At 32.9% G+C, this 25,480-nt stretch overlaps 2 protein-coding genes across 4 annotated transcripts; both read left to right on the top strand.

The window, feature by feature from the left end:
- Positions 1-1,041: 1,041 nt before the first annotated feature.
- On the top strand, positions 1,042-9,922 carry LOC145595388 (plant UBX domain-containing protein 8-like). 3 transcript variants are annotated; one of them, XM_081651791.1, is made up of 11 exons: positions 1,044-1,448; positions 2,853-2,914; positions 3,090-3,636; positions 3,752-3,835; positions 3,929-4,047; positions 6,388-6,640; positions 6,833-7,030; positions 7,129-7,272; positions 8,981-9,136; positions 9,222-9,278; positions 9,575-9,922. In XM_081651791.1, exons 1-11 carry the CDS (start codon positions 1,365-1,367, stop codon positions 9,680-9,682), a joined length of 1,812 nt encoding a protein of 603 aa, XP_081507917.1. In that variant the 5' UTR covers positions 1,044-1,364; the 3' UTR covers positions 9,683-9,922. The 3 variants fall into 3 exon arrangements, with proteins under 3 accessions (XP_081507932.1, XP_081507917.1, XP_081507923.1); XM_081651797.1 differs by having other exon boundaries at positions 1,052-1,448; positions 8,993-9,136; XM_081651806.1 differs by lacking the exons at positions 8,981-9,136; positions 9,222-9,278; positions 9,575-9,922 and adding an exon at positions 8,513-8,894 and having other exon boundaries at positions 1,042-1,448.
- Positions 9,923-12,003: 2,081 nt separating this feature from the next.
- On the top strand, positions 12,004-15,192 carry LOC145582479 (scarecrow-like protein 28). The gene is made up of 2 exons (XM_081639471.1): positions 12,004-12,071; positions 12,183-15,192. Exon 2 carries the CDS (start codon positions 12,896-12,898, stop codon positions 14,855-14,857), a length of 1,962 nt encoding a protein of 653 aa, XP_081495597.1. The 5' UTR covers positions 12,004-12,071; positions 12,183-12,895; the 3' UTR covers positions 14,858-15,192.
- Positions 15,193-25,480: the final 10,288 nt, after the last annotated feature.

The following is a 25,480-nucleotide window of genomic DNA, read 5'->3' on the forward strand; positions in this document are numbered from 1 at the left end:
AACGGAAGAGAACAGACCCTAAGATTGAATCGAGGGCATTTTGTCATAAATAGCCTTGTTAAGGTAGAATCGAAATAGCTCATGTAAAGTCAACTATCTTACCCAAGTTCTTCACATTTGTCTTAGGCCTTGTTATGTTCATTATATATTTATATTTCCACTTATTTTAGTAAAAATAAGTTCAAATAAGGATTAATAAGTTCAGATAAGATAATTCAGGAAAAATAAATTCAGATAAGTTGTGATAAGGGTTAATCACTTAATCAAGGCTACAAAAGTCCAATTTATAACTAAAATAAGTTCTAATAAGGGCTTATAAGTTTAGATAAATAAAAATAAGGAAGAACGCACTCTTAGCTTTTAACTATTTGAACCACATTGCAAAGGATAAATCATGGGTGCCTAAGTAGCTCAACAAGATTACAATGTACCAAGATTTTATTATCATCCTTGTACACATATATACTACAAGTATTATTTTAAGTTAAATACTAAGGCCCTATTTGATTCACCTTAATTTTGCTGAACTGAACTTATTTTTACTGAACTTAACTTAATTTTACTGAATTGAAATTATTTTTACTGAACTTAAATTATTTTTACTGGACTGAAATTAATTTTACTGATTTTCTATTATAATTCTTCTTTAAGAAAACTGAATTTTACTGAACTGAAATTATTTTTACTGAACTGAAATTAATTTTACTGAACTGAACTTATTTTTACTGAACTGAAATTATTTTTACTTAATATTATTTTTTTAAGGTGAAAAGAACAGGGCCTTATTTTTACTGAACTGAAATTATTTTTACTTAATATTATTATTTTAAGGTGAAGAGAACAGGGCCTAAAATTAATTTCAGTTCAGTAAAAATAAGTTCAGTTTAGTAAAAATAAGTTCAGTTTAAGGTGAATCAAACAGGGCCTAAGAAGTAAGAGCTAGCTAGGTTCATCAACACTTCCACAATACACTAAGTTTTTACATGACCTAAAATTCTAAACGCAACGAAGGTGAGCTGTTTTTTTCCCTAGGGTACTTTGCTTGTCATGTTTTACTACTCTAGTCTACTTGTTTTGCAAGGCATTCTTTAATTCTATAATCTATTCCAACTTCCAAGTGTAGAACAATTGAGAGATTTCTTTGTCAAACAAAACCAAAATCAATTACCCTTCATTTCACCTTCTTCTCCACCGCTAACTGTAATCCCTCAATATATAAACAACCCTCAAATATTTGGAAAATTCTCCTTTTTTTAAAAAAAAAAAACCAAATTATCATACAAAATTCCCTTTGAATTGTACCCTTTTGAAGAATCTCCCTCTCTCTCATCGCCATTGAAATTGTTTCTTCAAACTCTACTACAATGGCGACTGTTAATCGTGAAGCAATTGATACTTTTATGAGCATCACCGGTGCACCTGAGGCTGTTGCTACGCAGAGGCTTCAGGTATTGATTAAACTTTAAATTGTCGAATTTGGGTTTTGATTTTTGTAAGATTTCAGAGTTGGGCTGATTAGGGTTTGCTTTATTTTGTTGTTTTGCTTCCTTTTTAATGAAATTTTGGGTATTTTTTTTATGGGATTGAACAATCTAAGAATAGTATTCTGATCAATTATTGTAGTTAGTTTGATGGGAATTATATGTATTGTACTAATGTACTAGATTCATATTATGGACTTGAGCTGAATTTGGATGGCATTGATGGATGATTGTCTGCAATTGACTTGATTGATTGTTGTGGAGTTTGGTTTAATTGATTGATTGATGATAATTTAAGTTTAGTGCTATTGATCAAGTGGAGTTGGAGGCCATTTTAATATCCATTGGCAGTTTCTATAAGGATCTTGGCGTTTCTACTTTTTTCCGTTTGTTTCAATGTGTGTAGTTTAGTTAGTAATTCACTTCATAATGCCATTATACTGATTATTATACGCTTTGTGGCTTTAAATTGTGCTTCTATGTATTTGTTATTAAATAAATACGAGTACTTTTGCTCGGTTTCATGGATTAGTCGTCTGATTGTGCTCTGTGCTAACTACTGTTTGGTGGTTGCTGGAATTTAAAGAGTGTTTAAGAGTAACTGAGAAGTACAGTCCTATTAGTGGGCATGTTGCCATTTTCCAACTATGGCATACTTTATTACCTGTGAAGAGTGGTTGAAGAGATGCTGTACTGTTGTTTTTTCAATCTTTCTCTTGAGTTTGATGTTGAAGAATAAGTTCAATCAATTGCTTAATCAACCGAGTTCCAATGAAACATTAGAAGATGAGTTTGGCTTGATTTATTAGTTGTGATCATGTGTGTGATAATGTACTTGGCTCAATAGAGGATCAGCCGGAGGCTTTTATCTTATTAGGTGTGACTGGACTAGTTGAAGATTTGTGCTAAATATGTTCTGAGCGAGTTATGCTAGGTTCAAATGGTGCTCCACAAAGGCACAAATGATCATGTTTATGCTGATAGAGAGAAAGGGGTGTACATTGTCTTGAGTGATAATTGTTTTGGATGTATGGTGTATATGTTAGATATTATAGACGACATCACGAAGTGTGGAGAGAATCATTAAGATATACTGAGGAAGTTTACTCTCTGTTTCATAATATAATGCTTGTTTAAGGTTGTTATTAAACCATCCATATACCTGTTATTCACAATTCTGTCTATGTTAATGCTTGAGCTGCTCTTTTCTACGTATTCCTTGCTTGAAATTTTTGTTATGCAGTTGCTGTTGTTTATGTAGCGTATCTTTTGGAGATAAGAAGAATTACACATACTTGTAAATGTTTGTGCAGCTGTGTTCTCTTCTACTCCGTATGTTATTTTTTGTAATATATTCTTGTATATGTGTAGGAGTTCGGTGGCAATCTCAATGAAGCTGTTAATGCACATTTTAGCGAGGGGGATAGAAATGTGTAAGTTCTTGCTACATTACTGTGCTTTCCATGACCATCTTTAGCGTTTACTACTGGTTATCTCACTTGTAGAGCTTCCTGTTTTATTTTAATATAGTTACTTGTAGCACCTCTGGCTTCTTTTTTTCTACCTAATGAATGTATATGTAATTGTAACTTGCTCTTCAAAATCTAGTATGCAGGAAGCCTCTATTACTGGTACTACCACACCAAATGATCTCATGGATATAGATGATCCCCCAGTAACAGAGCCTCATGGACCTGCATCACTACTTTCTGCTGCCAGAGGAACCAATCCCTTTTCCATACTTGATCCAGCCTTTGGGAGGAGCCTATTTGAAACTAGAAACCTTTTCGATACCAGTTCTGAGATCATGGGACGTGCCCCATTTGTCTCTCAGCCAAGAGAAGTTAGAGAAATTCCCATAGAAGTCAAGGATGGGGGTGAAAATTTAGCTGCTCCTTCTGGTCATGGTCCAAGGATTGAGGATGTCACAGACTCTATTGATGCAGAGGGACCTCAAACACATGGAACTGTCATTGTTGAGGATGAAGATGATGATATAATCCCTGGGAATTTAGGAGGTGGTTGGAATAGCTCTAGACCTAGTGCACCTCAATTTGATGATTCACGAGATTATGCGACGAATGATATCGAAGAAGAAATGATTCGAGCTGCCATCGAGGCTTCCAAGAGAGATGCTGAACTCCAAACTACTCAAGTTGGCCCTGTTTTCCTCTTATAACTTTGGAATTTCTATTAATTTATGCTGTTTAACAGCCTTTATATATTTTTTTTGGTTTCTGTAAATAATAATTCCTTCTTCTATGTTAAAGGGGTTGGATAATGTTAGCCGGCAGCAAGTGCCTCCTCAACGAGATGATGCCGAGCTTGAACACGCCGTATCTTTATCTTTAAAGGTTAGTGGTCTATGATGTTTGACTGATTTTCTTTTGTAAATTTATTTACAGCTCCTGACATTTGGTTATACTGCCTTGTTAATGTCAATTTAGACAGCAGAACAGGAAGTTCTTCAAAGAGAGACGAGTCTCAAGGCTGGAGCTTCTGGTTCAACTGCTAATGAGCCTCTGGAGGTGGAAGAGCTAGGGAAAATAGAAGAATCAAATAGAAGGTATATATTAGTAGGTGTAATAGTTATGGTTTTCTTGGTTACTAATTGATAAGCACGTCTGGATAAAGAATTCCTGTTTATCTGATCTGAATAATCTGAACTTGATCTAAATCTTGTTGGAGACAGGGCAACTTGATAATAGCCTAGGAAAAAGGAATCTACCGGATTTAACCTAAGAATAGATACAGACATTAATACCTAACGGCTTACGCTTTTATTTATTTATTTTTTATTTATTATTATAACAATCTAATTATCAATAGCTTCAAACTAAAGTAACCCAACCTGAATTGGAGTTGAACTTGAAGTCTCACTTCCTTAACTGAGTTTATGGAGGACAGCCAAGTCTATTGATAAGTTTAAATTCATTGCAATGGATTAGGGGCATATACGGTGATAATTGAGCAAGCTGGGAAAGGGGTTTGACTTGAGCTCAAGTTGAAGTGTTGAACCTTAGTACTTGCTTACTCACCATTAATTCTACAAAAAAATTTAAACTATTATTACCTAGTTTTATTAATTATTGAGAAATCTGTTGCTATGTTATGTTAAACGATGTTAAAATAGGATCATTAACACTGATTATGTTTAAAGTTTTCCCATCCAAAATTTTTATAATCTAAAACTGTTATTGATCTGGTCACAAGGAATTCAAGTAAAATTCACACTGAGTCAAGTTTTGACCAAGGCTTTGACTGTTTGATTTGCCTTATGGTTAGCTCGGATAAATATTATCCTTAGCTCCATTTGATGGACCATCTAGTAGTCTTTAACTTCAAAGAGAAGTAATTTGATGAATAGAGTGATGTTTATGTTGTATCAATGTATATAATATGCTTTAGTGGTACTCTATCATTCTATGTTTTATACCTTCTACTACTTGTTGGAAATTAAGGCAAATTCAATGGATATATGTACTAAGCCTGGTTATTGGATGGCAGGACAGGGCTGTCCATTGATAGAAGAGCATGGCTAAAAATTAAAGGGTTTTGACCCTTAACATCTTTAATGTGCAAGGCTTTTATAGGGTCACCAACTCACCACTTAAACCCCCATAATTTTTTAAAAAAAATATAAGGTCTTCAATAATATCAGGAAGGCTTTTTTTTTTTTTTTTAATCTCTCTATTGACTTTCAATCATACCACTTCTCTCTTCTTCGTCGTTCTTCAAGTTTGATATTCATCCTCTTATCCAACCTCTTCTTGATCTACATGGTAAATCGACTTAAATTCAACTTCTATGATCATAAATTATGTAAATAGTCGATATTTCTCTCAGCCATTGGTAAATCTCGAGAGAAAAAGTTACTCGAGAGAAAAAGTTAGGGTTGAATAATTGAATATGGTTATGGGCGAAAATTATAATGTAATTTCTGTATATCTCTCTCCTCCGTTAGGTTGGATTGAAATTTCAAATCACCCATATACTCTTTTGTTATTCAATTTAGTGATTTTGATTAGTAATTTTTATAATTTTCTGGTTTTAATGAGAGATTTTTGATGAAAAAGTGACAAAACACACAATGCAAGAACAATGCTATCCAATATAATGTGAAAAAAAAAAAATTCAAATCAAAACAATTACTGGTAATGGGGGAGTGAAGAGAATGATAAACACAGTAGAAGAAATTGGATCTCTCACATAAAGGGATGAATGAGTGAAGAATATATCTAAGATTGTAAATTGGCTGGGTTTTTTTTTTTTTTTTTTTTTTTTTCCTTCTTTCTTTCTAATTTTATCCCATTTTGACCGACTTTACTTTTACACCTGGCCCTGACGCCTGACCTAATTCTAACCCTCATGGCCATGAATATGACCATGACCCAACCCACGTAAATTTTTCATTGACCTGCCAATGACACGCCCTGCTAATACCCGAACCTGCCCCAACCTGCCCAGTAACCAGGGTTAATTTTACTGGGATTTGTATCCCATCTTCTCCAGTTCTTCTGGGCTTTGGTTGTGGTTTTTTTCTACAATCTTTCCATTGCACTTCTCTCACCCTAGGTGGAGTGGGTTTTGGATTGGGAGCCCCTTCTTGCAGGCTTAGAAGCAGAAAAACATGAACCTTCTGAACCAGATGCAATGGAGCCAGATCATCTTTATCCTGTCTTGGACTGAGTATATTGCGCCTCTTTCTATTGCTAACATTTTGGCTTTCTTTTTTAAGCATATTTCTTTAGTATTATATAGAGCTGTGTTGCCTATAAGTGATAAGAGTGTGCACCTCGTATCATTTACCCCTCTCCATACTTGCAAGAAAACAATAATTATGTATGCAATTTGTTCTTCACAATATTTGACCCTATCTTTGTCCTTTTTCTTCTCAATCTCAAAGGCAAGATGTTAGTTCTTCTGACAAGCCTTCTTCAATTCACCATAAGAAAGAAGCAGGGAGCTCATCCATCCAAGATGAAGCCGATGATATGGATGAACAACCACTGGTCCGGAATAGGTCAAGGCGTAGGTCTTCCGCTTCAACGGCCCAAGGGGAAGTTGCTGAATCAGATGTTAGTCCTGTTCTGGATCCTCCACAACCAAATGTTGCTAGTGAGACTCATCCCAATGGAACTGCTTTTCCTTCAGATGAGGTAATAATATCCCTTAACACAGTTCAATGTGGTTTTTCTGCATGTTAATGAATGCAATGTTTCTTGAAAAAATGGAAACAGTAGATATCTAAGTGGCTTATTATTTTTTGTAAAATTATGAAAGCAGTAAAAAGGGCTGAGAGTGGAGGTTAACAATGGCTGTATTTTAATAATTAATTATTGTTCTTGTAGTGGGGAGGTATCTCCTCTGTAGAGCATGATGAAGCAGTTATGTTGGAGGCTGCCATGTTTGGTGGAATCCCTGAGGGTGGATTTCGTGCACCTTATGCTCCAAATCATCTGATGCACCCTGGCTTTGATACATCATGGAGAATGCCTCGTCCTCCCTCACCGGGTCTTGTTGCGCAGCGTGCAATTCGGGAACAGCAGGTATGAGGAGTTTTCAAATTAAGTGTATTTTTTAAAAAGTTTTTATTATTATTATTATTTTTACTAAATATTTTTTTTTTCCAATTCGATCCATGCAGGATGATGAGTACCTTGCTGCTTTGGAAGCTGATAGGGAAAGGGAAATGAAGGCTGTAGAGGAAGAAAAAGCAGCTAGGGAAGCTGCATTGGAAGAGCAGAGGCTAAAGGAGGAAGAATCGCGTAGAAAATTAGAGGAGGAACAGGTAACGTTACAACTTCTTGTGTGTCTTAAACAACATTGTTACTCTCTCAATGCATGGTTTTATTTGTTACAGCTTTTGTTTTGTAGTCTGATATTTTTTGTCCCTACTTAATGGTAAATGACGATTTGATATTGAGCTCTTCTTGGCTATCCCTTTATACATAGATCATTTTGCTTCGGCATTAATAATAAAATTTGTGTGAGATACTTGTCTTTGCTGTTGGGGTTAGCGGATCAGGTCAAGCCACAATTAAAAAATAATGAATTTTCGAATGACACAACCTTGCATTAGTTTGTAAATCATCTTCTATACTGAAATCAATTTTGGAGCTGTAATTGTGAGTTTCAAAAACTGAAAGGTCCTTTATGCATATTCTGAAAGGTCAAAATCAACGGCACACTGACTTAAGAGTATCTATGTACTCTGTATATGAGTTGCTTTTATCTTGACCAGGTAATCCTCATATAATGATTGGTCTTATTTATTTTTATTTTTTTAAAATTTTTTTAGAAGAAGGGTGTCTTGGAACCTTGTATTTTTTTCGCCAAGCACCTATTGATGTCAGGTTTAGGTTGACATCAACAGGCTACATACTAGGAATTTGCTAGTTCTCGTGTTTCATTTCTGTTGAGTTTGTATTAAAAAAATGGTCATTGTGAAACTAATTTCACTCAAATTAATTCCTATTGTCCTTTGTTAGCCAAATTTATCATGCTACCCAATCTGAATGGCTAAAGCTTTTCATTGGTTGCTATTGTGTATTTGTGTGTGTAAAATCCATGAATTTCAATTTATGGAACTTGTACACTTTGAGTGTTATTTTGGCTTTCTCACTTGTATTCATTTCTAATCTCTAGCTTTCTTAATTCCTTTTCATCTTATACTATGTGTAATATATGATGTACCCATTTACTGTGGACTCTTCTTTCTAGGAGAGGGTGAGGATTGAGTGGACAAGTGTAATTATTCTAGGGTAAAGGAGAATGAGATGGTAATATGTGTGCCTAAAATAGGATAAATTAGAAGTGAGTACAAAAAATATACCTCAAAATGGAAAGTGGGTAATTAATCTAGGGTAAAGGAGAATGAGATGGTAATATACCAGCTTTGTAAGAGAAAAAGGAATTTTTCACTCTAGGTCTAGTTCCAAAGGAGGTGCCTCGCCTACCCCTGCCACCTCTATTGAATAAACGGGGCCTCGCTCTACGTTAAGGTTTAACATGAATCCAATTGGATTCAGGAAGAGAGGGCTGGTCACCCCCTTGATCGAGGTTACTAGCCTCCAACTGAGCTACGATGAGATCAAGACAAGGAGCAGGTTTGTTTGGGCAAGATTTTAGAGTGTGGTCATTGTTACCACAAAGAGGGCAAACTTCGTGGACCCCCTCATAAGAGAGATAGAAAAGAATATCCTTCTCAGTTTTCATAGAGAGTACAAGGAACAGGTTTGCGTAGTATGGAAAGTGGGTAATTGGGAGTATGTAATATTATTGATTTGCTTTTGCTTTTGATTGTAAATTTGTAGTCGCCGTTTGTGCTTTTTTTTTTATTTTCTTTTTAACCATGGGTTTTCTCAACAATTCTTGGTGATGGTGAAAATTAGGTGACGGTATTGATATATGTTGAAGGTTAGCATATTGCGAATCATCTATGGTTCATTTCTGAGCTATACTTGTCTATATCATAATTTTCCGATTCTTAAGAAGTTTTTCTCTGCCAGGAGCTTGAGAGGCAATTGGCTGCAAAAGAAGCCTCCCTTCCTGAGGAACCATCATCGAATAATGAGAATGCTGTAACTCTTCTTATTAGAATGCCTGATGGCAGTCGACGTGGCCGCCGGTTTCTTAAGTCTGATAAATTGCAGGTATATTCTGTAAATAGTTCCTTCTGTTTAGATATGATTCACACTGATACTCAAGTTGATAGCTAACTGATCATTGCTCCTGCAGTCACTTTTTGACTTCATTGATATTGGGAAAGCAGTCAAACCTGGCTCTTATCGATTGGTAATCTTCTATTTCTCAACCACTTAGATGTCAAATTATACAATTTTTAGCGGTTACACAACTGATACTTCTTTGGATTGAAGTTCAACCAATTATTTGAAGGCTGAAAACTCAATTTATGCATCTCTGTTAAATCAACATGGTTTTTCTAGTTAAATTAATCACACCTTCTAAAATGTTGCACTTGTGTATTGACTTCTTGAAGGGCTTGCTTTACTGCACACCATATATCATTATATCAATCGTCATCTTTTAGTATATCTCATATCAAACATGCTATGTGGTGGCATTGACAGGTAAGGCCTTACCCTCGCCAAACATTCAGCAGTGGAGAGTGCAACGTGACCTTAAACGAGCTTGGCTTGACAAGCAAACAAGAAGCTTTGTTTTTGGAGTTGATTTGAGACACTCCAAATTTGTAGAAATTAATGTCTAATCCCATTCAGTAATTATTAGAATTATATATATATAATTTACATGCACATGGAAGTTTATATATGTTTGGGCTTTTGACTAGCTTTTCTAGTACAAGTAACTCCCATGTGTTTAAAGGAGTTGGAAATGGAAAATCATGTTCATGGGCAATTGGTTGTGTGCTTTTATTTGCTTGGTTTTATGAAATTATTAATTTGGTTTTTGATGCCTTTGCAAATTGTTACGAAGTATCCCAATATGGAATTTCATTATAGTATACAAATAGTTACGAAGTATCCCAATTCCCAAAATGGCTTTACCTTTTTTTTTTTTTTGAAAGAATATGCAACCCCTATTGCTAATTTTTTTTTAATGATATGTAATACCCTTGGCTATATAAAAGTAATTATAAGTAGAATTAATAAAATAGCGATTAAAACATGATTATGTTATTCGTTTCTAAATTGGATACCGGCTTAGAATATATACTAAATTGTTATATCGTTACCCTATTCACCATACAAGTTAGATAGGATATTATTTATGGAAAATGTTATACATAGCCCTTAGGGTTACATATAAGAATTAAACCCACACTTGAAAATCATAAAAAGTTAAGGAATCATTAAAAAATAAACACTAATAACACTGATTTATGCGTGTTTTTGTCATGAATTTCTAATTTTATACAATTTTCAAGAGTATATTTAATGCTTATACATAGCTCATTGGGTTACATATAACATCACCCATTATTTATTCGTTAAAAATTAAAGATGGATATTAACTATCACAAAATTTTAAAATCATCTAGGGAAATTTGGCAATAATAACATCAAGTATACGTTTGTTGAATGTTGACTTGTAGTAATTAGCACCAATTAGGGCAATTACACCACAACCTACACTGCTACACACAATGGCACAATATCTTAATTGACGCTTAATAATTTTAACTTTTATGGTACAATTGTTGACAAGTGGACTATTAATTCAAGTTGTTCCACCCTATTATAAATTGTAAATTGTAATTGTTTCTAGGCAAAAGCTAATGAGCACCCGGGGCGTTAGATAAGAGAACTAAAGCGAAAATATTAGAGTAAAATTAACATTAATTACACCGAATGACGCGTAATTTTATCATGCATTTATAACTTAATACCATTTCAACCAATATAAATATTCCTTACCCAACACCCGGGGGCGCTCGTTAGTAAAATCCTTGTTCCTACCATAAAAAAGAAATAAAGAGTAATAATATTAATAATAGTACCCCCTCCGTATAAAGTGACAATTATAATTGCATTGTATTGTATGGCTTATGTTTTTAACAATATTGTTTTTTTTTTTTACACAATATAATATTTAATTTGTATATTTCTATTAATGATCAAACAAAATATAGTTTAAATTTTCGAATTGCTAAGATTAAGGTTTAAAACACGTGGAGTGGCAGAATGCTAGTGTGTTACATAATCCTTGTACAAGGTTAGAAACCTATTGATAAAAGCTAAATTATCACTTTTCTATCTTTATTGCTAATAGTTTATGAGTGGCATAGATGGTTAAGTAACTATCTTTCTTATAAAAGGTTTGGTGTTCAAATCCCCTTATCATCATTTGGAGCATAACTGTATAACCAATGTTTCACATTTAAGTTTCACTATCATAGCTAACAGCCACTCGCACAACTATATATTTGCTGAACATGGCCTTAAAATATATTAATATACCAAAAATCTGTTTTTATCATAAAAAATTGACCATTACTCTATTTGATTATAAATAAGCATTTTTTTTTTTTATTCTGAATATGTAAACACATTTTTAAAACTTTATTATTTTTTAAAAACTTTTATTATTAATCCACTAAATTATGATTATATCCTTTTGCTTGAAGCTCACTAACCACCAAAGTATTTCTTAAAAAAGAAAAACCCCCACAATAATAACACAAATACCTCCAAAAAAATAAAAAACAATTTCCTAGAACAGAAAGAAAGAAAGAACAAACAAAGGAAAATACAACGGTCATAAACTACACGGGCGGGTAATCATAGTGAGACAAGCACGTGCAATCCACGTGGAAATTTATATCATCAACAAACTCCCATAAAAGTCGAACCAACTCCTCAACTCTTCTTCTTCCCTCTTTCTCTTCAACGGTCATATTTCACCGACATCTCTCCAACGGTAACATACCATCTTTTAACTTAATCTCAACCGTCCGATTCCAATCCAACGTTCAATAACACTCCAAATTCACACTATTTCCCATCATTTTCCAGTTCTCAGTACTTAAAAAGCACCCCAATTTCCGGTCAACAAAGTAGCTTTGATAGGGACAGCTATGGAAGTAGTGAGAGAAACATTCATAAAGTTGGTATCTTTATTCTTTTTTATTGTTTCATTTCATTATATAAAAACAGAGTTTGCTTAAGTTTTATGGTTTTTTTGGGTTAATTAAGGTTGTGTTTTTGTTCATCTTAGGTTGGGAAATGTTGTTTCTTAAGTGAATTTTGGTGGGGTTTTTGATTTCTTGCTGCTTGCTATGGAATTCGCTGAATTGGGTTGTTGTTGTTCTTCCTCTGTTCTTCAGAAATTCTGCCTCAATTTTGATGATCAAGTATGTTTCTTTACTTCTCTTGTATTTTATTCAATTCAATTTGCAATTCTAAGACTTTTCAAATGAGCATTTTTCATTCATAATATTATTGGAATCCGATGATTTATTTCTTTCTTTGATTTTTGATTCAATTTAATTAGATTCATTCATTATTGATTTTTGTTCATATGTTATAGCTTTTGATTTACATCATTATTTGTAGTTAGTCCAAAATTCATTGATTCATTCTTAATTGCACATAAACTACCCATATAAAATCACATTATAACCCAATTCTTTGTAGAGAAAAAATACATCACAATTCACAAATCACAGCTCACTCGATTTTTCGTCTCATCGGATTCCGGTTTTTGTTCATAGAATTCGCACACACTCACCTACAAAATTCACATAGCGCACAAACAAACATAACTGTTATTATACTACAATAGTGCATAGTGTGTGCATGTTTTGAGATTTTAGAACAGAGCATACATCAGAAAACAGAGTGTGTGATAGAAAAACAGAGGAAGAAGGAAAAAAAACAGAGGAAAATAGGGAAGAAGAAGAAGGAAAAGGTGGTTTTTAGTTGAGAAGAATGTTGGCTGGGTGTTCATCAACATTATTGTCACCAAGGCATAGATTAAGGAGTGAAGCATCAGCTTGTCATTATCCATTACCTTCAATGAGCACACAGAGATTGGATTTACCCTGCAATTTTTCAAGAAAAGAAGTGTCAGTCACTCGTCCGCCGCAGTCGATTCGAGGGTTATCAGTCGAGAAGCCGATCGAAACAAAGGGATTGAAGCAGACAATCAAGGTACCGCCTTCGCCCGAGGGAAGGAGAGAGATCAAGACAGAGTTTTGGGGTGAAAAAGGGAAGAACTTGAAGAGGAGATTCAGTGATCAAGGCTCTTTTGAAGAAGATGATGATGAAGATGAAGAAGAAGGGTCTAGAAGGAAGAAGGGAAGATTTGATTTTGGAGAATCTGAGGGTTTTTGGATGCAACAACCTGGTTTTGGAGTGGTTAATTACCCTCAATTGCCCTTTTCAATTTCTTGTTCAGGGGAAGAAGAAAGGAGGGTGTGTTTTGGTGCTCCTACTGACGTGGTTTCGCCGCCGCCATTGCCACCACTGTCGCATAACCCTTGGATTGGGTCTGGTGTTACTGAGATCACTGAGTATGGTGGTGAAATTGAAGGTGAGCCAAGTCATGGACCTGTTACAACAACAACATCAGGGTCAAGTTCATCTTCTGAGAGTCACAGTTTGGGGCTTAGGCTCAATGAGAATGTTTCTGAGCATGAGTATGGAAATGGGTCTGTGAATCCTAACCCTGGTGATGGTTCTAGGGCGGTTAGGACTCACAACGACGATGATCAGACCGAGCAGCAAGGGTTCGAGCTTGTCAGCTTTCTTATGAGTTGTGTGGAAGGTATTACATCAAGGAATATTCCTGCAATCAATCATTTTATTGCTAAGTTGGGTGAGCAGGCTTCTCCTAGGGGCCGGTCTACCATCAGCCGTCTTACAGCTTACTTTACCGAGGCTTTAGCCTTAAGGGTGACAAGGTTATGGCCGCGAATATTTCACATAAGTGTCCCTAGGGAGCTTGATCGATTCGATGATGAGTCCGGTGCAGCTGCATTCAGGCTGTTGAATCAGATTAGTCCTATTCCGAAGTTCATTCACTTCACTGCGAATGAGATGCTGCTGAGAGCCTTTGAAGGGAAGGATAAGGTACATGTCATAGACTTTGATGTCAAGCAAGGGCTGCAATGGCCTGGCTTTTTTCAAAGCTTAGCCACGAGGCGTAACCCTCCTAGTCATGTTAGGATCACTGGGATAGGGGAGTCGAAGCAGGAATTAGTCGAGACAGGAGAAAGGTTGGCTAGCTTTGCTGAGGCATTTAATCTGCCTTTTGAGTTTCATCCGGTTGTTGATCGTTTGGAGGATGTTAGGCTATGGATGCTCCATGTCAAGGAAGGAGAAAGTGTGGCGGTGAATTGCATTTTACAGCTTCACAAGACCCTATATGATGCTAATAATGGTGCATTTAGGGACTTCATGGGTATAATCCGAAGCACTAACCCTATAGCTTTGGTTATGGCTGAGCAAGAAGCTGAGCACAACGAGCCCACTTTGGAGATGCGGGTTTGTAATTCATTAAGATACTACTCGGCCATTTTTGATTCAATTGATTCAAGCCTTCCTTTTGATAGTCCTGCAAGGGTGAAGATTGAGGAGATGTTTGGGCGCGAAATTAGGAACATTGTTGCTTGTGAAGGGAGTGACAGGATTGAAAGGCATGAGAAGTTCGGCAATTGGAAGAGGAGAATAGAGCAAGAGGGTTTCCGGGGTATCAGGAGGGACGAAAGAGAGGTGTTTCAAAGCCAGATGTTGCTGAAGATGTACTCGAATGAAAGGTACAATGTGGAACAGCAAGGAGATGAAGGCATTACATTGAGATGGATGGATCAGCCTCTGTATACAGTCTCTTTGTGGGGTTCTGTTGATGCTGCTGCAGGGAGTTCTTCCAGTTTTTCCCAGCCAATTTGATTCTGGTTGCTGATGGATTTTGCTCAAGTATAGGAATTCGAATTCTTTGTAGGTGTAGAGGAATTCTTTGATTCTTTCATGCAGATAAAATTCTTTTTGTGGATCGTAGTTCTACAGGATACAGTTAGCCATTTTTTCGATACAGATTTCAGTTTGATTTCTTATATAGGTCATACATATTTCTAGCTAGACTGTATGAAGCACAGTTTTTTCATGTCTATTCTTCAATTCTTTTGTCAAAAAAAATTCTTTGTAGCTGTTATTCAGGAATATGTTTATTCATTTGTTATTCAGGATCATATGGAATAAAAATCATTCATTTCGAGGTTGTTTCATCATTGTGTTTTCCTGACTTTTTAGTAGTAATTCAATAGTATGTTTATATATGTTGTAAATAACAGAGACTTGTTACTGCCAGTCTTTTAATTGTTAGATTTTGCAGACAGTATAAGCTTGCAACCTAGTTTTCTTTTATTTGACAGTAAAGCAGACTGGCAAATAAAGTTATGATTATGATTACAGTTATCTTTGAGCAGAAAGATAGCAAGTAGCAAGAGATGAGTAAATCCAAGTATATATATATCCTAATTGAGAATTCTTATTTCTTGTTCTGATGGTCATATCAGCACGAATTACAGAAGCATATGTGGTGGTGGTGTTGCTGTTTTTGCCATTTATGCTGGTATTGCTCAGATTGACCATGAAAATTCTTTTTGTGGATCACTTTCAATACAGATTTCAGTTAGATTTCTTACATACATATTTCTAACTAGACTGTATGAAGCAGTACAGATTTTTCATGTTTATTCTACAATTCTTTTGTGTAATGATAATTCTTTGTAGTCGTTATTCAGGAAAGTGTCTATTCATTTGTTATCCAGGATCATATGGAATACAAATCATTCATTTTAAGGTTGTTTCATTATTGTGTTTTCCTGGCTTTTAGTTATCATAATAATAATTTCAATAGTAAATTTGCATGTATGGCATAGAAGCATGCTACTGCCAATATTTTCATTATTAGATTTTACAAACTGTCTAATCTTTATGTTAAGGAAAAGCTATCAACCTAGCTTTCTTAAATTTGACAGTAAAGCAGATTGGCAAAAATAATCCCTTTTACAAATAATGTCAATAAGACTGTAATTACTTACTACCCTAATTCGTTAAAGAGATGTGTAAATCCAAGTATAAAAATCCTAATATGGATTCTTATTTATTGTTCTAATGGTCACGTCTGCACAAATTTCAGAAGCATGTACTTGGTGGACTTGGCGGCGTTACAGTTTTGTCCATCATTACTGGTATTGCTCAAATCAACCACAAAATCGTTACTGGTAAAGCAGATTGGCTGTTGGACCACAGAAGCAGATCCAAAAACACCAAATTACTGTAAGCCTTGATTTTAAAAATAGTGTCTTGAAGATTGGCCTTACAAATTAATTTACAGCTCACAGAAACAGATCAGAAATATCCTGATGCACGGTTGATTTTTTTGTCATGTAATTTGAGACAATGCTATAGATAAATGTAAAATAAGTTGAGAAGAATAGAGCCACTGTACTACCATTCATTTTCTGAAAGTGTGTTTCTTCATTAATCGAAGGACACATTTAGTACACTATACAAGTACACCTTGAGGACTCAAGAGGGTAACAACAGCATGAACCCACATCTTCTCTTAGAGTTGAACAAATAAGAAAGAATGAGAAGCAAATACAGTTTAATCATGTTGCTTTCTCTACTCATGATTTATGCGCAGCAGATAGAAGCATACAAATGATTGAAACTAAAAAAAAAAAAAAAAAATCAGCAACAATGAGCCTGTAATTATGTATCGTGGCTCTAAAGTACATTGAATTTGAAAGGGACTAATAAGCAGGTGACTTCTTAGGGATGATCTGCTAACATGGGCTTCACAACCAAATTCATCAACCCAATATCTTCCACCTTAGTACTATACAGTCAAGTGCATTAGCAATGTTGAAGCCTTTTGTCTCCATGCTGAAGATGTAAGGCTTTTGGTTATTTTCAATTATATTCAAAAATTTCAGGTTGCTTTAAGAAAACATCATGCTTGATTCCCAAGGAAATAAGCTAGATATACTATTTTGGAAAACAATGGGAGATAATATTGATTATCCCATATCTCTAACACAATTACATGAATAAAGCAAGAATTTGCATCTCTGGAACAGGTTTATTGCTCTGGTTCACAGGTACTTTCTGTTGAATGACATTGGGCCTTTCTTTGGGCCCTTAAACAGAAGTGTTAAGAAACTGTGAATCCCATCTTTTAGTTTTACTTGTTTTTTTTGTGCTTTTATTATAAATGCAACGTGTCAACTTTAACTCTTGTCGATTCACAACTTAGATCATTAATATTTTTAATAATTAAATTGAACAAAAACGCTTGGTATAGTTGTTTAATATAAGATCAAAAGACCGATTATTGATGTTAAGAAAATTATACTTCTAGTGTCAGCTAAAAATTTACCTTTAAAATCTTAATATTTGGTCAATTTAACAAAAGGATGACTTTCTTTAATCTCTAGTGAGAGTGTGAGACGATGTCCAACCTTGATCTTCCTACGAAAAAGGAAAATTCCCTGGATATCAGGATCTAAATTATCATAATAGTTCTTTAAAAAAAAAAAAAAAAAAAAAAAAGAAAAAAAAAAAAAAAGAAGAAGATTATCATAATAGTGGAGGGAAAATCAACATTAGACTTTTTCATACATAATTATATCACCATACTTTTCACAACATCATATCGTTCTATCAAACTACGATGTCTCTAACAAATTATCAATTAAATAAATTATCTTTAAATAAATGAAAAGTCCACTTCAATCATGTAGAGGAAACACACGTAAATCATGCATATTAATTTGTATTTGTAATAATAAGGAGACAATGCAAGGCCCTCATACAATCATACTTGATATCGAAAGGATGCTTTGGATTAGCTAGCTTTTTACCAAAATATGGTGGGATAATTTCAATTACCAATCTGAATTATTTCCATCTAAGTTCATTTTTCTTTCTTTTTTCCTTCTTTAAAAATAATTAAATAAAAAAAAAAGCGAAATATGGAATAAGAGTTTAGTGTAATCATCGTGTTCATGAAGAGGAGATTTACACTTATAAGCTCAAAGGAGTAATCATAGAAAAATTAATTAGTGATTAATAAATTAACTCTTTTTTAAATGTAAAACGACATCTTCTTTCCTTTTTCTGTGATGTGGGACAAGTACAGTCATAAATAACATAAAAATAAAGTTTTACAACAAATCACAACCATAACATGTTAAATTGAGAATTTGAAATCAAGTTAACGCTAAAATCATCATGATAAACTCAACTAGTCAAATTACTTAAAGTCATTTTTGTTTTGAGTAAAAATAGAAAAGGTTTGTGATAGGGAGAGACGGAGAGTAATGCAAAATAGAGAACTAAACTTAAACATCATAAATCCTTTTATGAGTCTCCACATTGATTGATTAATTAAATGGTTAAATATGAATAAATAAATTAAGGTGATGAACACACTCTAAAGTAAGAAGTATATAAAAATAGAGGGGCATGAATATGCGTTTGTACCAAAAAAGTATACGTGTATCCAACACAAATTTTGGTGTGTTCACACAATTAGAAAGGGCATTTGGGAATATGACCAAGACCATCCAACCACTTATCAAAAATCATACAAGTCGGTCAAACACTACAAACAACACCCAAAAGACCAAGATTTCCATCTTGATCTTTTAGTGTTTTTTTTTTTTTTTTTTTTTTTTTTTTTTTTTTTTTTTTACTCCAGAACCTTCCTTGCCCCATAAAGATCCCATACATACCAATAACTAATTTTATACGGGGTATTCCGTAGTCAACAACTCCACATACTAATGGTCAACATATAGTATAAGTATAATTTTACTTTTAAAAGGTTGCAATCTTTAGTAATTTGATCATATTTTATGATTTGTATACATCAGAAAAATCATAATAATTGAGTATCGTTTTAATTTTTTTTTATTTTTTTTTTTATAAAATGTTCAAAATATTTGATTTTTATACTCCGTATTTCCTTTGTTTTTTTAATTGTTGTCTCATTTGTCTTTTAGGTGTTTAATTTCAGTTATTCAATTCAGTTCTAATTTCTTTCTCTTATAAACAGTTTAGTTCAGTTCAATCAGACCAGATCCTAAAGAAGGTATATTTGAGCATCAATATGTACAAGATGTACACATTATTAATAACTTCAAATTTAAAGCTAATATTAGAAATTTTAGGTCAAGGTCTTACATGATAATGATTTTTCTTATACCTGTAACAAAATTTATAATTCTATAATTTTCTCAAATTGAAAAATTCTAAAAGGACAAATTAATAAGGAACAAGAGTTAACAAGAAGATTTTATTTTCTTTATTACAAACCTAGTTCGTACTTAGTACTGACTAGTGAGGCCGGGTAATGATCTTTTAACTTTGAGATTGAGTTTTGAGCTTGGAGGTTCGGGTTCAACCTATATCGAGGGATCGAACACTTTAGGATTTGGGATTTTCTTACTCTTTTATATAATTCTTCTATTTTTAAGTGTCTAACCCATTAATCTGGATTAAGGTGTAAATGGGAGCATATACTTTATGCAACTATCCAAATGTCACATTGGATGTAACCCCTTATTAAAATCCACGTCAGCTCCTATCTAATATACAATCATAGGTGGTGATTAATAGGCGCATTGCTAATTAAGATTTGACAGATGTCACTAGTGGGGTTCTATTTTTTTAATGTTAGTGATGCCCATGTTATTTGCTGACTCACTCCCACGTTTGCGTTTAAGGTGCCGCTAATTTTTTTACTTCCCTATATCATTTTTATTTTATTGTTTTTCCTTTTTGTAAATGGCAACATGGCATTTCTAAATTAGATCAAACCCTACTAATATAAAAGAAAATCTTAAGTCTTAAAGATAACCTAGGACGACGAACTTAACAAAAGGCAAAATTATTCAACTTTTCTTTTTATTATAAGGTCACAAAATAGAATTAACTAATGGAGGAACCCATACCAAGGCAACCAAGCCCATTGAAAAGGTGTGATAGTAAACATACTTGCTTGATAATCTTGTGTAAAAAAACTACTAATAACCTAGTTTAAGATGGAGAGTTAAATATATACAAATCTATTAACTAATACTCCCTCCGTCCCTAAATTACATTCCTCTTTTTAGCATTTATTCCTCACATAGTAGAGAGAAAGAGGAATGTAATTTAGGGACGGAGGAAGTACTAAAATAGAACAATATCATCTCTTTTTCAAATTATACACATGTCACTTTAACAAAATTTTTTCCCGCGCAGTTTGCTATGATGTTGTCATTTTTTTTACTTTTACGGTTTTACCTTTGTATATTTTTTATCTAATAAACCTTTCATATACTTTGACTTTTATCCCTATCGATTTTTTTTTTAACAAGTATGTCAATATTTGAAGGTTCAAAAGTGTTCATTGTGATTTTTTGTTTTTTTTTTTTTGTATTTTTTTTAATATTTTACAAGAAATATGCTAAAGTAGAAATTACTTACCATATGTCCATCTATACAAAAAAATTAACGAAGTAGAAAATTTTATTTCTCCATATTATAAACAAATCACACAATGTGTGTTTAAAATCGTACATCGCACGAGTTCTCATAATAATTATCATTAGACAATTTTGTAATTTTTGGAATCGCAAAATTCACAAAACACATCACATATATGTTTGACTTGTTATTAACAAAAAAAAAGTCACAATTTTTATCAAATTAATTAAAAAGAGTGGGTTTTTAAATTGTTTACTTAACTCATGTAAATATGTAATGCAAAACATTCAAAAATCTTACATGTATGTGTATTGGACTATTGGTATATGTATGCTTTATATACTACATTTAAAATTATGATGTTTGTTTTTCTTCTATTCCTTTTTTCCAAGTCTACAATCAATATTCCCTTTTTTGGACTTAAAAAACTATCAACTTTGACAATTTTGATACTATAAGAAAAAGGCATGCATGGTCATATGAGATTTTGCTAAATTTGTTTAAGCAAAGCTATTTCATAATTTCTAACTCTTTTTTTGTTTTTAATAGTGCATAGTTAAAGATATTACTGTAATAGTTTAAACTTTTTTTTTTGGAGGGAGGGGGGACCGTAAGCAAATAATAAAAGACGAAGATAACCTACATGTGCAAAGAACGTGCTTCAAACCTAGTAAATTTAAAGATTAATTACAATTGCATGGATGTAATCATTATACAACACCAAGGCAATTAGGCATACCACAAGCAATGAGATCTACAAAGTACATACTAGGGAATTACCTAGTACATAGTTTAGTATATAAAAATAATGCAAGTAACAATATAATGCTAATAAATTAATAATACGTGCATAAGTAATGTATACATTGAATTTAGGCAGCTTGAAGTTGTACTGTGTGCTACTAAAACTGGCATATACCAACTCAAATTATTAGAGTATCTTAGCTTATTGATTATGATTAAGAAAAAGCAGCTATCAATTTAAGAAATACATACGAACATACACAATCAAATCAAGTTAGAGAAGACAGAAGAGTCAACATCAAGAAAGTTTATGGCTCGTATCATAAGACGATATGCACAAAACAAGCTTGTGTTATTTGTTGGGCTCAAAATAGATATTATAGCTAGCACCCCTTCATGGCTTCAGAGAAGCATACTTGATAACAATTATTGATAGCAGTCAACAAAAAGAATACGGTTTTTTTTTTTTTTTTTTTTTTTTTTTTTTTTTTTTTTGCAAATTCAATTTGAATTATAACACTAGCTACTACTCCGTATATATATATATCAAGCGAGTAACAATTGCATAGTGTTTCCCTTTAACGTATAGGACTATACGAGTATAATAATAATTATCACCTGATTGTTAATTACTAATGTAGAAAATTATCACAAGGTAAATAATCAACAAGCAAGGATTTCATGAATGTATAAATTGAGCTATTTAGTTTGTTTTAGGATCTGTTCTCTTCAGCTTAATTTCACTTCAGTTTAGTTCAATTTCTAATTTCCTTCTTTCATAAACAATTCAGTTCAACTCAATTCAGTAAATTAGAACAAGCACTTAGTGTCGTACAATCTATACAAAGTATTATGTATTACATTTAATAATAATATGAGTAATAATAATATGAGTAATAATAATAATAGACGGTTTAATTAATTATCCTCTTTTAATTCGCCTATATTACTGACCATAAAATTTTTTGAGTGTAAGTGATAACAATAAGCTTTTGTTAAAAAAATATATATTAAAGTATTATTTTGATTTGGATGTCTTCAAATCAACAATCTTCTACTTTTAAATATGAGATACATGTTTAACCTTTTATGATGCTATCATCAATCCTCCCCCTCTCTCCCATCTTTTTAAATTTTACAAATTCTAACAATGTACTCCACTAGTGTTATTTTATTATACTGTGATTACATTATACTTTACAATTCCACTTCATGTCTTAAGAATTAACAAATTCTTATTATATAGTATTTCTTAGATTCCAAGTATGTTCATCTATTATGGCAAACCTATGCTATGATATATATTATAAGCAAAGCTACATATATATATATATATATATATATATATATATATATATATATATATATATATAATTGAAATAAGCTTGATTATCTTGGACAAGATAATATAATACTCGTGAAATTCAAGATTGGTTATATATATAGTTGGGTACAAAGGGTTAAAAGGTCAATAAGGGTAGGCGCCATAACATTAGCCCATAACCAAAAGGATAGAAAATGTAATGGCGATGAATGAATGGTAAAGACTCGGTATTCGTAAACAACATGAAATCCACGACTGTAGTTATCACGTGCAGCTGGAATTATTTTGTCGACATCTAAAAATAGTCACCTTAATTTCTTGTCATGTCCATTTTCTTGCAGAGTTATGCTAACATTGAGCTCAGATTACGACATACCATGTGACTCTTGGCACTTTCTAGAAAAATACTAGAGTGGTGTTATTTGTACTTGATAAGTACGAACCCTCTTTGCTTGCCTTTCTAATTTTACTCTACTCTATACTATAAGAATGGATTTTACTCCGTAGCAGATAAGGGTGGAGGTCTTGAGGAATTCATTTATGACTCTAACAACAGCATAATCGTCCATGTATTTTTACCACACTTGAAAAAAAATAATGTCATAACTCATAATACATGTTGGTATTTCATTATACTTTAGATAGTATCACTATGATACCAACCACCTTATTCATTGATACCAACTAACATAAAATTGTTTTGTTGGTATCGATATGATTTGTTGTTGGTATTATGTGAAATACCAACGTGTGTTGTTAGAGTCATAAATGACTGTAACAGTTAGAGTCCTAGAATTCTTTGATAAGGGTTGTGTATATAAGAATGTAGATGTCATCGTCTTACCAATATTTACTATTCTTCCGTCTTATAATATAATGCCTTTCTAATTTTGATTTCTTTGATGAAAATTTCTCATTATACGAAGTACACCAAAAAAAAAAAAAAGAGATACCATTCCATTGTATTACATTCATCTTATTGTGTAGTTTGGTTTTAATAAAAATCAACTCGTCAAAAATTTTGTCAATATTAATGAAAGATACTGATGATGATCAAATGTGCATAGGGGTGTTCGCAGTGCGGTTTGGATCATAAACCGCACCAAACCGTAAAAGTGCGGTTTATAATTTTTTCAAACCGCACCACAAGATTCGGTTTGGTGCGGTGCAGTTTGCGGTTTAACCGTATTTTATTAAATTTGTAATTATTCTTTTTAAAACAAACCTTTTATTTTATATTATAATTATTAGTTGATAATTTAAATATTAAACTCTTTTTATTAACCTTTAATTAAGTAAGGGCCTGTTCATATTTACTGAACTGAACTGAACTGAACTGATTGGAGCTGAATTGAACTGAACTAAGCTGAAATGAATATTTTATGAGAGAGGGAAATTAAGAGCTGAACTGAACTGAACTGAACTGAACTGATTGGAGCTGAACTGAACTGAACTGAACTGATTGGAACTGAACTAAACTGAAAATAAGTAAATATGAACAGGCCCTAATAGTAAAAAATTAGTTCATATATTTTAGTTCTTTTATATATTTTTAACGAAAATATAGTATAAAAATCGCAAATCACATTAAAGTGCGATTTGCGGTGCGATTTGGTCTCAATAATTTTGGAAATCGCACCAAACCGCGGTTTGATCATTTTAGAAAACCGCACCGCAATTTTCAAATCGCACGCACCAAACCGCAAAATTGCGGTTTGGTTTGCGGTCTAAACCGCGGCATATTATTAAAAATTGTATGAAATGAAACAAATTATATAGTATAGGGCAGAGAATATATAGCTTATGGGCTTTTGGCCCTTATCAAACATACCCGTTAAAATATATGAGATGTCACGGAAAGTTGAAACCTTATAAGAGTATTTTCTTATAAACTTAATTAAATGCATTTTATATCGCATTAATTTTGTAGAGGATGTCATTCTAAACATTATGTACATTTAATCCGTAGGAACTCCGAATTGATTTCTTTGAGGATATAATACACACCCAAAAGTTATTCTAAAGTACTCCCTCCGTTTCTTTTTTTTGTTTTTTCCATCTAGAATCTTTACAATACAACTAGTTATTGACCAGACAATACCTCGGATCATCATAAATTTATAAGTTTGATCAAAATTAGTTTAGAAGGGTTAATGTTGAAAAAGATTATTAAGTGAACGTAAATATTATAAGAGGTTATACATGTGAAGAGTTTTTTCGAGCAAATAACACTGTTATAGAATTAACGTTAGACAAGTAAATGGTTTCTTAAAGAGACTAAGGGCCTGTTCACATTTACTTAATTTCGGTTCAATTCAGTTCAGTTCAGCTCCAATCATTTCAATTCAATTCAGCTCCTAATTTCCTCTTATGATAAAATACTCATTTCAGGTCAGTTCAGTTCCAATCAGTTCATTTCAGTCCAGTTTAGCTCAATTCAGTAAATGTGAACAGACCCTAAACATTAGTACACTTGAAGGTTGATGACACATAGCGCACATATGACACCAAATTATTTTGATAGAAGGGTGACACATGGTGTTAGCATGTTGTCTCTATAAGTTTTGATAATAATATAGATTTTTTTTTTTTTTTTATTATTTTTTTTTTTTTTGAGAACATAATATAGATAGATAATAGATAAGGTGGAATAGAAATTGTAACTTTGTGAGTGTGCACCTTTCTACCTACAATAATGATTTTCCTATTGTAATACAAGTAGTGAATTTGACCTTCTAAATTCTATGGAATACATATTAATTATAATATTATATAATTAATTGTTCAATCAGTTATAAAAATGTTTAATATTATCACTTACTAGACGACTTTAAAGTTCTATACTTCCTTTATCATAGAATAATTGTAGCCGTGAAGGCGTGAAACTTTGCACACATGCCAATGCATTAGTTTGATTTTATCTTTATGTAATTAAATATCGATGAAAATTAAATAAAAAGTTA

This window comes from Chenopodium album, chromosome 2, assembly GCF_948465745.1.
Source record: "Chenopodium album chromosome 2, dcCheAlbu1.1, whole genome shotgun sequence".
Classification (NCBI taxonomy): Eukaryota; Viridiplantae; Streptophyta; class Magnoliopsida; order Caryophyllales; family Amaranthaceae; genus Chenopodium; species Chenopodium album.

Bases quoted from the DNA above. Each gene is read 5' to 3' on its own strand.
- LOC145595388 (XM_081651791.1), top strand. From the start codon at position 1,365: ATGGCGACTGTTAATCGTGAAGCAATTGATACTTTTATGAGCATCACC. The intron at 1,449-2,852 runs GTATTGATTAAA...GTATATGTGTAG, and splicing joins TTGCTACGCAGAGGCTTCAG to GAGTTCGGTGGCAATCTCAA. The intron at 6,641-6,832 runs GTAATAATATCC...TTGTTCTTGTAG, and splicing joins CTGCTTTTCCTTCAGATGAG to TGGGGAGGTATCTCCTCTGT.
- LOC145582479 (XM_081639471.1), top strand. From the start codon at position 12,896: ATGTTGGCTGGGTGTTCATCAACATTATTGTCACCAAGGCATAGATTA.